This window comes from Galeopterus variegatus, unplaced genomic scaffold (genome assembly GCF_000696425.1).
Source record: "Galeopterus variegatus unplaced genomic scaffold, G_variegatus-3.0.2 Scaffold530, whole genome shotgun sequence".
NCBI classification, from domain to species: domain Eukaryota; kingdom Metazoa; phylum Chordata; class Mammalia; order Dermoptera; family Cynocephalidae; genus Galeopterus; species Galeopterus variegatus.
The window spans coordinates 390831-405734 of NW_007726641.1; the positions used below are offsets into that span (position 1 = coordinate 390831).

Below are 14904 nucleotides of genomic sequence, written 5' to 3' on the forward strand. Positions count from 1 at the left end.
AGCTCTCACCGACAGTGGATAGAATGGCGCTGAGCTCTTTTCTCATGTCCTGCACCTGAAAGGAGGAGTCTTGGCATAAGAGGAGCTGAGGCAGCACAGTGTGGTGGAAGAGGTCAGGCTTGAGAGCTAAACAGACTTGGCTTCAAATCCCACTTAAGACAATCATTAGTTGTGACTTTGAAAAAGTGATTTCACATCTCTGTTCTCCAGTTTTCCCATCAAGCCCTTCAAGACTGATGCCACTTACCTAATGGGGTGGTTAGAAAGATTGGCAATAATAAACCTAAAGCATGTGGCACACAAAAGATGCTAAAAATGACAGCTAAGCACAATACAGAATGTTTTGCACAGAATACATCACAAAAGTTCCTGGAATCTCCTTCTTCATGCTTCTGAAGGGAAATGGACCACGGCATGCAATCCCACTCTTTGTGAAAGTCACAAAGAACAGTATCTTGACAGTGACCCAACCCAGTTTGGCAGGACTTTCTTCTCCTGTGCCTTAAGTCACTTCTCACTACGTAATGAAGGTCCTGTCATGCAGGGACTTAGGTCATCAGATAACATTGTGTGAGACAAGCTTTTGAGGTGGAGGGTCCACTGGCCTAATGTGATTGGGAGCTGCAGGCAGCTGAGAAGCTTACACCAACAGTGAATAAATCCCAACCCTGACACCGTAGATTTTAAAGCATTTTGACCAAGTCAAATTTGATGAGATTTTCCCCTGAAAACATCTTAAAATTAAATCTGGCTGTAGCTATAGTCTCTCAAGAACAAGCCATCTCTTAAATCGTTTTTGGGTTTTTTACTGGCATATCCAGAAAACAAAATGGGAGCTCCTTCTAGGGCAACCCTTCGTATGGGACACATTCTCATGTAAGTGAAAGACCATGGACTTTGGGGTGAGATAAGCTGCCACTGAGTACTGGCTTTACCATTTCCCCATCAGGTGATCTTTGACAAGCTATTTCACTTCTCTGGGTCTTTTTCCTCATCCATAAAATGGAGAGAAAAAAAAAAAATACCTACCTACATACCTCCAAGGACTGTTGTGAGAATTAAGATGATGTTAGGTAAAGTGCTTGGCACATACTATGTTCTGGATGAATGTCAATTATTGTTTTCATTAATTACCTTAGTCTAGAGAACAGGGTTCCCAAAAGTGATAAAAGAGAATTTGTTGCTAATATCCAGACCTCTAGGTGATATCTAATCCCACAGGACTGGAAAAGTGCTCAGCAAAAGTCTTGACTGCACTCACATCAATGTTGGTCATTTTATTGAACTGGGAAAAAATTAAGCAATAGAGTCAGCTTTTTAATAATTAGAAATGACCTTTTTCATTTCTACTATTATAGATAGAGGGAAGCATCCCTGGATTGAAGAAAGGATAGTGGGCAAGCGACCCATTTATATCTTTTATCCAGGAACAGTTTTACTGTATTCAAATTGAATTTAATTATTCATTAACTTTTCTACTCTTTGTGTGCCCAAAGTCATCAGTTTCTTGGGGGTAAGGGCCATTTCATTTACTCCTTTTGAGCGCCACACTCTGCCTAACCCTAGGCCCACAGAATGAGCAAGTACCTTCTGAGGATGGAATGTGAACAGGACTTTATTCTTTTAAACTCAAGATGTCTTTTCTGCATTAAAATTGCTTTCAGATAACAAATGCATGTATCAGGCCTGAAAACTGAGCATATGGGGAAGCCATGGAGAGAAAAAGGCCTTGGAAGCCAGAAAAACCAGGTTCAAATCAAGTCCTGCTATTTATTGGGGAAGTGACTTAACCTTTCTGTATCTTACTTTGCTCACCTGTGAGATGGTGGCAGCAGCTCCCACCGGACAGGGTTGTTGTGATCATCCCTCTGAATGGCTTCACACAGTGAATGGCTTCACTGTAGGGAGAAGTAACCCAGTGGAAGTATGCCCTCTCCCCTTTCCTCCTTGTAGATCTGGTCTTTGAGCCAATGTACACTTGTTGCTTCCAAAGCTGGACATGTTGAAAGGTTATTCTAGAGCTGTTCTGAGGATACATATCTTTAAATAGCTGGAGCTCATTAAGTAGAAATCCGCTAGCACATGGGTGGAAGTGGACAAGTGATTTTCATGTGTCGGAGTGTGGATACCGGCTGTGAGGCAAGACAAGGGTAAGTGTTGATAAAAAGCAGGATGTAAGGCCTCTTGTTCAACACTTTCCCAGGGGCTTTATTCAAACTGCTTATTCTTAAGCACACTGCGAAATACTATCGAGTATAACAAATGAATACCTGAATCAATGTAATCTAGAATGCTAGAAATGATTTATAAACATGGACAGCAGTTACAGCCTTCCAATCATGTCAAAGTCGGTTTTCACATACATGCTGCTGTGATACTTCGATGCTGCAGTAGCTGATTAGGGCAATGCCTCAGTGATAACAGTCTCTGGTGTAACCCAGGGATAGATGCCCAGATCACGAGCAGCTCGAGTTTGGCAGCCTCACTCTGGAGCAGTAGCAGTCAAGTAAAGAAGTAGCAGTGCTTTTCTGGCATATTGAAACACCCTTTTTTCTTTCTCCATTTTCTTCTTTACACTCACCCCTGGGTCCTGAGAAACTCTTCCACCCACATTTGCAAGGTGAGTCAGTTTCAGAGTGGAAGTGCTGCAGTGATTGCAAGAAAGGAGGTTGGTCACAAGGTGGCAGATTACCATGCTTCTACCAAGAAGACTGGGTATTTTTCTAAAAGCTCAGAGTGGCAAAGAGGCAAGGGAACTTCAGAAAGGGGTGTGTGTGTGCATGTGTCTGTGTGTGTCTGTGTCTATCTGGTGGGAAAGATGAATACCTTACATGCCCACAAGTTCTAAAGGTCATAGAGGTGCTGCCGGTCCAGCTGTGCTCGCTAATCACAGGACACCTCCTGAAGAGGCCCATGTAATCAGCATGATAAGTTTTCTGAATTGACAGCTGACATCACTCAAACAGACCTTAGGCCAAGGTGATTATTTTCTAAGGCAGCAATTCTAGCCCTGTTAGCACATTAAAATCACCTGGGGAGATTTCAGGAAAGTACCCAAGTCAAGCTTTCACCACAAAAGAGTTTGCAGAGTTTTTCGTTTGTTTGATTGGTTTTGTTCTGATGTTGGGCTCAGGCATCAATTTTATTTAAAAGGTCCTCAGGTGATTACAATGTGCAGACTCGGTTGAGAACAGCTAATCTAAAGCAGAGTTACTCAAAGTATGGTCCACAGACCTGGCACTGGTCTGTGAACTATGTCTCTAAACACTTTATTTTTTAGTTCAGCTGACATTATTTTTCACAGCAAGAGAGCAATACTTTCTTTTTTTTTTTGGTGGCTGACCAGTATGAGGATCGGAACCCATGACCTTGGAGTTATAATGCTGTGCTCTAACTAACTGAGCTAACTGGCCAGCCCAGCAATACTTTCTTGGTAATGGAAGCAATGCATTGGTTTACATTTGGGCACAGCCCAAATCTAGTCATGGATTGTAACAAACAATTTCAGACCCAGCACTGATCCACGGACCCCACTTTGAGTAGAACTACCCTAAAGGCAGGGGTGGGAATCAGAGAGAAAAGACACAGCAATCATTTTCAAAAGTGTGCTACTCGTCAATGCCCAGCTCTGAGGGTGATACACTGCTAAGTGGAGCCATAAAGCCTTCCCCCAAGTGTTACTTGTGGGATGCTAATAGAGGCTATGAGTGAAAAGGGTCCAGTAGCTAGAGAAGATCTTGTTTACAACCGAACTGCCTGGAGTAAGACAGCTTCCTAATCTGCAAGACTTCTCAAAACCTTTAATGTACTCATACAGCATTGTGACTCTTTAAGAGTGGTGTGAAATTCAGAAAACATATATTTGGGTTTTTTTATTTAGTATTATGAATTTTTTTCTTCGTAGACAATACATTTTATTTTATTTTGTTTTATCAATATACAATGTAGTTGATTTTCGTGTCCCTTAACCAATTCCTCTTTCCTCCTTCCTCTGCCCCCTACCCCCATCAACATCATATCTATTCACTTGTCTTAACAAGTTCAAGGAATTGTTGTAGAAAACAAATATGTGACCACAGAATCTGTCTTTTCACATGATCAGTGTTTCATAAAACATAATTGGGAAACATAACTGGAAAACATTGATCCGATGATTATTTAAGAACCCATGAAAGAGTATAGTTCATTCCTGCATTCTCTTCAAACAAGCAAGTGAGTTATTTAAAACAAAAGACAGGGTGAGAACTAGAGCAGAGGCAGCAGCACATTCTTGGGTATCCTCTTAATAGAGGCTGACTTCCATGTATTAGGGTTGGGCTTGATTTTGGGAATCAAATAAACCTCATTCAGCCTGGTCTTTATGGGCATGGAACATAGTCATGCCGGGTCAGAAGGGCAGATTTCATAAGTGGTTTATCAACTGGCTGTGAAGAGAAAAATACCAAGAGGAGTTGCTGAGACATCAGAGCCCAGGAGCATGTTGACAGCACTATCCCTGAAGTACCAGCTTTGAACAGGACAGCATCCATATAGATGGATAATTTCCAGATTTGTTTTAAGCTTAGCATATCTATCACCTAAACATTCATCATTTCTTTGTGGTTATAACATTCAAGATCCTCTTTTCTGGCTACCTGGAAATATACAATACAATATTACTAGCTATTGTCATCCTAGAGCACCAGAACTTATTCTTCCTATCTAACTGTGACTTTGTCCCAGTCTACCGACCCTTCCACAGCCCACCCTCCCCACTCCCCTTCCTTGCCTCTGGTAACCACTGTTCTACTCTCTATTTCTCCAGGTTTTTTTTTCAAGTATTATACTTTTTTTTTTTTTTTACCAAGTTCACAATAAGTCTATTCAAAATAAAAAAAACTGCAGTCTTAGTACATGTATCATATCTGCAGGGTTATCTCATCTGTAGCTAATACTTTTATTTTATTTATTTTTTTAATTTTATTTTTTTCTGTGGGTCTTTTTTTTGGTTATGAATATTCATGAGATACAAAGCTGATTGTCACTCCTCGTGCCCAAGATGTGAAGGCCAGATACACATTGGGAGCATGCCCATTACCACAAATTGCATTTGTACCCCATGTCCCCCACCTAATTATACTTTTTGACTTTTAAAAGAATAAAAAATAAAAATCATCACCATACACCATCATTCATCCAGTAGACCTATCAGAGCGCTTTCCCAGAGCAGTGTCATTTTAAACATAAATACCTGAAACAGATCATCAGTGCAGGCTTCACATAGGAGAAATATCTGCCCCCAATATTAGCTCAGGAAAACCTCAGTCAAGAGAGTTGCAAAGGAGAGACTACTTTGTTTCAAGAAAACACCATCACCACCATGATGGGAAAACTTAAGCTCAAGGGAGAGGGGAGGCCTGTTGCTTTAAAAAGTGAGTCATATTTGCAAAGAATGAATGGTTATTAGTTTCAACTGTGAAAGCCAGCCTGGAGACTGAACTGAGATGCAAATATTCAATAAGAGAATAACAAATGCCCATCCTGTCTTGAAATTGAATTATTGGCTACTAAGTATACTTCCTTGATTAGATTATGAGTTTTCCAGAGAGTCTAAACCATCCTCCAAATATGACTTAATTTTGTGTTTGCTGCCATAAGGTGGGGTAATAGGAGAAAGGAGAAAATGGGTTTCAATGGCCTTGCTGGTTTCCTAATGTTATTAGAACATAACAGGTTGTCTTCGAAGAAATAATTGACATGCAACCAAGAGAAACACATTTGAAGACTGTGCTAACCACCAAGGCCTTCAGATTTCTGACTTTAATTTGGACACATATTTTTATCTTTCTTGTGACACAGCAATTAAGCTGCCATTTGCTTCAATGAGCAAACTCTCTAGCGTCATTTTGTCATCCTTCAAGTCATAAATCAAAGGCAGGGTGACCCTAACCCATAGTTACTTTGAAATAAAAAGATTAGGAATAAAGTCTTTTTATCTATTCAGAGTCACTCGAACACATGTCCTTGTGTTTTTCTAACAGAGTAGAAATATCTTCTCAATTCTCATCCACAAAGGGACAGGCATGGAACCCAGTGATATCCTTCCTGAAAATCAAGACATTTTCAGGTATCAAACATCAGAGTTTGTTAACGAACTCTAGCTTAGGGACAAAAGGATCTAATAACAGTAGTTTAGTTTTACTGACGTGACTATTAATTTAAAATAAAAGTAATTCATTTTTCCCAAAAGGAAAATTAGCATTAAAAAGAGGAAGACACAATAAAGTTGAAAAAATATGATGAAAAGAAAAACATGTCCCTCAGCTTGTTCTTAATATTCTCCTACCTTCTTCCATTTAGGCAAGAATGATATTTATAGTTACATAATGCTGTTTCTAGGATAAAGAAACAGAGGTATTATCAAAGTAACAGTCATGGTGCTAGTTACAGATATACCCCCTTAACAGTCAGCACATCTTTTTGCTTTCTCTTGAAGCTATTGTACTTCATCACCAGTCTTGAGCACAGATTCTCTTCTCCTCCAACCGAAACCAGTATGTATGGTTGGATGCCTCTGAATAAAAAGGTTACGAATGTCCTGAGGGAGATGGAGTGTGTGCGTTTTTTTTTAAAAATCACATGAAAACAGGACTATAGGAAATAAGCCAAAATGCCTGATTAAAACACAGTGACAAATCACTGAACTCTGTAATATTTTCCTACATTGTGTTAACCCCTTCAAATTTACTATTTTAATCAGAGTTTTCAATCCTAAAAGCAAACGCTGGGAATCCATGATTTTTTTTTTCTCTGTAGATGTTCAACACTGTCTACTTGCAAGCACGTAGCTCTTGGTGTGATTCTTTTTAACAATCTTTAAACATTAGTAAAAGCCCAATAAGTGGTATTTAGGAAGCAGCAACTATGTTGATAAGAGATTGGCTTCCAGGAGTTACTCTAAATCAGTGATTTCATTTTGGCACACAGAGCATAGAAAGAAAAACTGAACAAAAGATAAAAGCATATGAAGATTATACTTTCTCTTGCCAAAAAGCTCCTGGAACAGTAAGAAAAAGATTTTGGTAACAATCTGCACTCTCTGTGTGGCTTTCTTGTAACAAAGAACGTTGCTGATACTGGGCCAAGTTAGACTCTCAGATACTTGTGTGTGCTTGTTCAGCCAAATTTCAGTACTCACATAAGATTAAATCATAAGTGGTTTTCAAGAAAATAATTACATCACTGAAAATCACAAATATTTGGAACAGATTAAAGAATTTGTTTTGGAATTGACTGTTCATAAAAAGAAACCTGGTTTTGGCAAAGTATAATTTGGCCTTAATGTATACTGAAAAGCTAGTGAGATATTTCACTCTGTGTATCGTTTTACATGGATTCTGAGGGTCCTGGGTATAATATAAGAATGTCTTTAAAAAAATAGATGACTGTGAATAATATTAAATAAGTTATCTGTACCATATCTTAAGTGGCCATAAATTATGAAAATAACATAGCCCTTACAAACCGCTGCCAACCAAAAGAAACTCTAAGACTTTATCTAGACTAATAAAAAAATGTTGGTTGATTTTATCAATTCCGAAAGGAAAAGCAAATTACTTCTGCCTGTATCATAATACATATAAACCTCTTTGACCTAATTTAATCATTGCTAAAACTTAATGCAATTCAAACTTTCATTTTCCCCAAATATAAATAAATTTTTCATTTTTTACATGAGGGTTTTTTGACATTATATGAACACAACCTCATTTAGAAGAGGTCATACTGGCACGTTGGCACTGCACAGACCAAACAGTGGATGACTTATCCAACCTGTCCATTGCCTTCACCTGCTGTGAAACTGGTGGAATTCCACAGCCAAGGTCAATTAAACTCTCATGCTTTCACACGGAAGACCTTGAAAGGAACTACCTCTTCAAAATACCTCACATGATAATTAAATATTTAATGTATGGACATGGTTTAGATTTAAGCTACTATTCATTTGTAATAAAGAGGTATTTTATTTCTACTAATTATAATAAAATGTTATAGCAACTTTAAGTGAGAACTGATATCTTACAGCATTTAAAAACCAATCTTGCAAAAATCTTCCTGGTTGCCAGAATGGCCATTGAACCCTTGCAAACCCACTGTTACTTCACCTCCCGGAAATGACGAGCTTCAGTATCCTACATGAAGTAAGCATGTTAATTTCTTGGCATTGTCTCCTTATTTACCCAAGTTCTGTTCCACAGCATGTTTTCTTTCACCCCCATCTAAGGTCTTCTGGATCCTGTTAATTTGTACAGAGATCAAGTATTTTCATTTTAAGGTCTGTGTTCACCATTAGTTTCTGGGTCTTTGTTTGAAGGGGTACAGTAAGATTGTAAATAGTATTAAAATGTCATCCTGGAAAACCTCTAATGAGTCTAATCCTATTCGCGAATAATTCATAGGAATAGGGAGGGAAATATTGGCTCTGCCATCATAAAGAACCTGGCGAGTGGTTAAGACTAAAGGAAATCTTCAATCTGAAGGAAGACAATGCCCATCATCAAAGTGTACACGTGAAAAGCTGACAGCCACGTTAAAAACCATGGCAGCCACTCAATATGTGGATGAAATCACAGATTAAAGACTATCCAAACCTTGTACAAGAGAGTTTAACTGCTACCCATTCTCTAAAAAATTCCTCATATCTGAAAATACTCATAACAGTATTCATAGTACACTCCAGATGGTCCTTGAAAACTAACAGATCCTGTCAAAATTATATGTAGTAATAAAAGGGACGAGGTCTTAAATTTAGTTATTCAACTGTTTTTTTATTAATCTGAAGGATTGTTTAAAACAATTTTAAGTGTCTAACCCAATTGCTTGACTTAATTGAACCAGCTGTTTTTTAAATGGTTTATTTTTCTTACCCAAACCAAATTTTGTTTTTCAGGCTGATGTGTAAGTACAGTAACAGTATCTATCTATAAATTTTTATCTATATAATTTTAAAGAAAAGAAAGCAGAAAATATTGGAATGCATTATTTGTAGTAAAGTAATTGTTTACTAAAGTACAAAATCAAGTTAATATCTTCTCTACTAAACCACCAAAAGATTGATTTTACTCACTGTAAAGGGCCACCATTTACACATTCAGATGAATAAGTGTTGACATCAGAACTCACAACCAAAGTGTATAACTCGAATACCAAAAGTACGGGTAGAAAATAAATGCAAATACTCAATTCTATTGCTGAAATAGAATTAAACATAGACACTTATAGGTTTCTCATTTTCTGCCAATGAACATTAAAATCTCTGTTTGGAAGGAAGAGAAAGGGAAACTTTGAGATGTAAAATTTTCTTCCAAAACTAATGAAATGTTACAGCAACTTTAAGAGAGAACTGAAGACTATATCTGAAGCATTTAAAAAACAGTTCTGTAAAAATATTGTAGGTTGCCAGACTAGACTAGAGTCTGTTTGGCTAATTTCCTTACACACCAAACTTTAAACCGAACCACGTGGCAGTCTTTTCCAGATCAGAAAGACAGTTTTAAAAAAGATTTCCATAACGTTGCAAAAGGGCAACTTGAAATAGAAACAAGGTCACTTTTAGAAATCATACAAGAAGCATTCATGCAAAAGTGTACACCAACTGCCAAAGGACAGGTGAATTTTGTCACTTCCAATGTTATTCATTGCTAAACTGCATCAATAGTATTTGATATGAGGGGAGGATGGGCTTTTTCACACTAAGTATTTAATTAGCGTATATATTATCATTGTCAAATGTCATTTTGGAAGTTGAAATGTACACGATGGCAACAAATTTACCACATTTTATTTGTAATGTGAAAAATATTCCTGTTTGATATATGCAAAATTTGGAAAAACGAATATACTCTTTCTGGCCACATCAGGTACTTTGGATAGATTTGTGACATGGATTGCAAGGAATACCTTATTAACCTCAGTTTAAGTAACAGCAAGTAGAGTTGTCCAAACCTGTAATTGAGCTGAAAAGAAAAACAAACTACTCATAGCTTCCTCGAGGCATGCATTTTACTATGGTAAAGTGCAACCGGGCGTGCATTAGATGAAGTCTGGACCTGCTTCAGCGAACTAAGTAGATCATGAGCATTCTTCGAGCGCAAGGCAGAAGCTTTATGGAGTGGAGGAGAATTAGAAAATTTGAAACAATCTTCTCATTATTTCATTTCAGAAGTGTCATTCCTCAGCCAACTGCTGCTTCAGGAATGCAAGGTGATGGGAACAGACTTGGCCAGATGTTGGCTACAAGAGCAAGCAACTTTGGCAGCCAAAACGGGACAGTGTAATGACACCAACTGAAAATGTTTCAGCTGCGAAAAGCAGGCAGATGTTGTGCGCTGTGCCACATATGACTGTATTATACAGTGTCCCATCTGAAACTGCATAACACATTTGCTGGCGAACCAGGGAGCCTCCTAGCAATGGCAGGGGCCGAACAACACACAGCACACCAGAGGGCAATGCACAATCCAAAAGAAAAAGAAAGAGAGAAGAATGAGAGAAAACAAGCAAAACACACATCTGTCGTTCACAAACCTTCGGGCTCTGTGTTCTCTTTGTGGTGTACTTGCTTCAGCGGGCAGCAGAAGATTTCGTGACACTTAGCACGAAAGGGGGACTCTTTTTTCTTTATTTCCGCGGATTGGATGGAATCTTGCCGTAACATAATGTATTCCTGTGTGCCAGGGGGGGCGTCATCCAGAACTGTGGTCACCACATAACAAAATGAACTCAAGTTAGAGGTACATGAAAGCAGCAAACGTCTTCAACCAAATCTACTCCCAGGGAAGACTAAAGAAACAACATTGCTAAGAAAAGTTGCCAAGAAAAACATCTAATAGTGTGGTGATTTTAATTTTAGGGGCTTAGATTAAAATACTAAAGCCCTGGGAATAGCCACTCGGCTATATAAACCTCTATGGTCAGTACAATGAAAATTGAACAGTGGTAAATTGTACTCGAAGTGCAATAAAATATTTTAATATCAATACTCAGGTTGTATCTAAATAAACACCATGGAGAGCTCACATGTTCCAATTTGAAAAACAATATAAATATTTACAGGTGAAGCTGGCTAATGTCCACCAATTATCAGTGAATTCATTTACGTATTTATTCTTGGTCCGCTCCTGGTGAAGGCCTGACATCCAAGCAATATACAATGAGTCTGATGGAAAAATTAAGGTCACTGCTCTTTACTTTTTGATTTCCGAAGAGAAATAGGGCTGTTGCAAATATTCTTCAGATGTTAAAAACCCCTTAATGGAGACAAGAGATTCCAGTGGAGAGCCTAATAATCAACACTGGATCAAAGACCTACCTTGTTGAACCTTGGAAGAGTTGGGCCTGGTTTACGAAATTTGGCCTTAGATGTACACCAGGCTCCTCTCAGTCCACATTTTCTTTCTAGGCCCTTTGTGCATTTCCTAAGCAGGATTGTGTACCACTAGTGTTTTTTCCCTGCAAAAACAAGATGTCTGCCTTTACAGGGTCCACTACTACATTCTTTAGTCTGAAAACCACCCACCAAAGTAGGTGAAAATTGGATCTGAATTTGCAGAAACAGGGAACTGACCCCAGAATGGATTTTTTTCTCTTTCACACCCTTCCCAATGGGGCCATTCCGCTTCACCAGGAGTGAGTCAGTGCCTCCAAAGCTGTGGTTAATGATGCGCTGACTCATTCTAGTCCCTCAAATGCATACAGTTAACATGCATTTAGGAGGACTGATACCACCAGCAAACTTCTTATGGGGAGAATAATGCCCTGATGTTGGTAAAAACAAATAAATAAATAAATAAACAGCTTATGGCTAAATTAGAGGGGATGTGAATATTTTGTGTTCGGCAAAACATTCCTAGCTCATTGACTGGGAGCTTGATGGGTTTTAAGAACTTCCGTGTTGGGGGGAAAATGCTATAAAAACCAACATAACTTTTAAATTAGTATTATGAGTTTAAAACAAGTTATTGATAGATTGCCTGTGAGTGGAATTGTCTTCCTTTATAAGTCATTAAATTATGCAAGGAGGTGATGAATATTTTAGTCAGCTCTCTTTTTATTTTCCTCTAGCATTCAGCAGCAGTAATCAAAAATATCATACAGACAAACCACTGTAGCTTTTCCCAGCATAGAGTTCCCTTCTTATACTAGGAATGTGACTATAACTTCTTAGAATTTTGTTGAATTCACATCTTTGCTTGCAACAGCTGCCATTCAAAACATCTCCAACCATTTCCTGCCATGAGCAGATAACTATGATAATATAGACACTTATCAAATTCCAGCATCACAGCTGAAGACAAATTCTGGTTTACCATCTGAAATATTTTTTAAAAATTCCCAAAATTGGAACTCTTAAAAAAAAAGAAGCACCCACGATTATATGGAAACTGAGGAACTCTTTTTCCATGCATTGCTATATAGGAAACATACTCGTATTTTAAGGTTAAAGGGCAACTGGAGGATTAAAAAGAAAGAAAAACTTTTGGGTCATGCATAGAGAACTTGTTATTCAGAAGTATGTGACAAATATTGGTAAATTGTCTTCCATTTTCATCATTCAGTACCAACAATGATGTCACAATGGGCATTTCTGGAGATTAATGGTGGACTGAATCTAATAGCTTTTGGCTAACTCTCCAGCCATCAGCTTTGCCCAGCTGGTCATGAATTGCCAGAAAATGCCTTGCACTACCATCATTATTGTTTAATTAGATACAACTGGTTATTTGTAACACAACAAAATTCTAGTGAAAGCCACATGCTGACTGATAAAAGAGCTAACCCCAAAATTCGTCATGATGTGAGAAAGCATGAAGGTCACAAAAGTGCAGGATAATTGCTTTCCACAAAATTCTCTCTTTCCTGTTTTTTCCTCAAATTGAATTTAGCAAGTGTAAAAGGTGCCAAAATAAGAGTATTTAAGGAGCTATCTGAGTAATAACCACAGGCATAGACCATTTCCTTAGAAGTCGTGGACATCTGGGAGTTAATGGTTCAGCATTGGGTTTTGGGCTGTCTCTACTCAATGCCTCAACCATCAGAAAATTCAGACAAAACAGAAAAAAAAAGAAAAAAGAGCAGTCAATCTAATGGTAGCTTGGTGTCATGTTGACACAAGAGCTAGACACATTTTAGATTTTTTAACCAGAAGTGGCATTGAATAGGCAAAACCTCAGGTCTATAAAATCTCTGAACTTGAGGATATTTTGGGAAGTATTATATCAAATCCACATATTCCCAGAGTTCCTTCAAGTCAAACAGTGGCTAGTGCGATTGACAGCAGCAGGAGTCCAGAGGTTAATTCCCACAGGACCCCAGCACTAAGGCAGGTGAATACCTTAGTTCTACTTCACCAAGAAAGGGATGAGAATGCATTGTTTCCAAGGGTCACCAGCCCTAGAAAAGGGAAAGGGGGCTTGCAAAGAAGTCAGCTCATCAAAATGGGAAGAAAGAATGGGATTCCTAACCTGGCTTAGTCCAATGTTTTCTGCTATTTTCCCCTTTCCAGTGCATTCCTTTCTTGCACACAACCTCTGTCCTCTGTTCATCTGAACTACTTGTCCACATTTCATTCAGTAACTCCTGCTGCCTTTCCAACAATATATTTATCCAATGTTGGAGGTGGACAAAAAAATTCTTGTAATTAGGGACATGCTGGACTTACACAAAGCTTCCTCTTGTTTCAGAGGTGCAACGTGACTCTTTAAAACAAACAAGCTAGTAAAAGTGGCTCATGATTCACTTCTGAATTGGGGAGCCCAACCCTTTGTGAAAGGCTGCTGAGTCCCATGACAACAGCTGCCAAGGAGTAAGCATCTGTGGGAAAGTGTACCCACATAGCCAGTGCCCCCAGCCTTGATCACACAGCTCCCCCCACTACTCAGGACTCCAAAATCCCACAGGGGAAATACAGAATTGGAGGAGACAGTGCACACATGCAAATCCACACATCCACAGACATGCAGACACTGACGGGTGGCATACTCTGACACAGAGGTAACAAAAAATAAGTAACTTCAGTGATGGAGTGATAGTTACGAGCACAATTTACAAAAGAGCTAGTTCCCATTACAAAAGGTGTTCTATTCAGTAACCCTTAGGCCGGCAAGACTGCATCTAGATTTGGATTCTCAGCAGCAGCAGCACTGGACTGACAATAAACCATCCCTGTTCCTCTCTAGGCTTATCAGCAATCACCAAGATCAAGGACACGGTCAGAGAGCAGTCATGGTAAGAGAAAAGAGTTTGATAGGCTCTAAGCCTGCTGACCTGGTCTGAGATACTCATGTTCACAGAAACACAGTATTACCATTTCACACTAGACATAAAGAAAGCACAAATCTGTAGCAAAACTTAATCTCTGATAAAAACAAATTTTGAAGTAATGTGTCTTTTAAATGTATGTTTAATTAAAGAAGTTGATCATTTATTTATCCTTTGTTCAGAAGGTCCAGTTCTTGGTTTACTCCATAAAAGTTATATCAATAAACATAATATTAGCCTCATAAAACAGCTACCCAAATATTTGAAAGTATGACAAACACCATGATGAAATCTTCCGTGTCATTCCAAACACAATTTCTATAGAGATGATTTAATGCAACTCCTTTTTTTTATTTATCTATCTATCTATCTATTTATTTATTTCAAATATTCATGAGATACAAAGCTGATTTCCCCCCCTCCTGCCCATGATGTGGGAGCCAGATTCATATTGGGGACATACCCATTACCAGAAATTGCTTTTGTACACTTTGTCCCTTTACAATTATCCCCCAACCTCCCTCCCCCTCGCCCTCTCCCCTCCACTCCAATTTGTAGTCCTAGGAATGTTCTCTCCCTCTGTTGGATCATGGAACTACTGTGGTC

General features: G+C 38.6%; 1 protein-coding gene across 1 annotated transcript in view; it reads right to left on the reverse strand.

Moving 5' to 3' along the window:
* Positions 1-11439, reverse strand: part of FGF13 (fibroblast growth factor 13) — a 214672-nt gene extending 203233 nt beyond the window's left edge. The window contains exons 1-2 of the mRNA XM_008569799.1: positions 11351-11439; positions 10567-10734 (exon numbers count right to left, since the gene is read on the reverse strand). Of these exons, the coding sequence (XP_008568021.1) occupies positions 10567-10696 (130 nt within the window). The 5' untranslated portion in view covers positions 10697-10734; positions 11351-11439. The remainder of the gene's footprint in view (positions 1-10566; positions 10735-11350) is intronic.
* Between the last annotated feature and the right edge of the window lie 3465 nt (positions 11440-14904).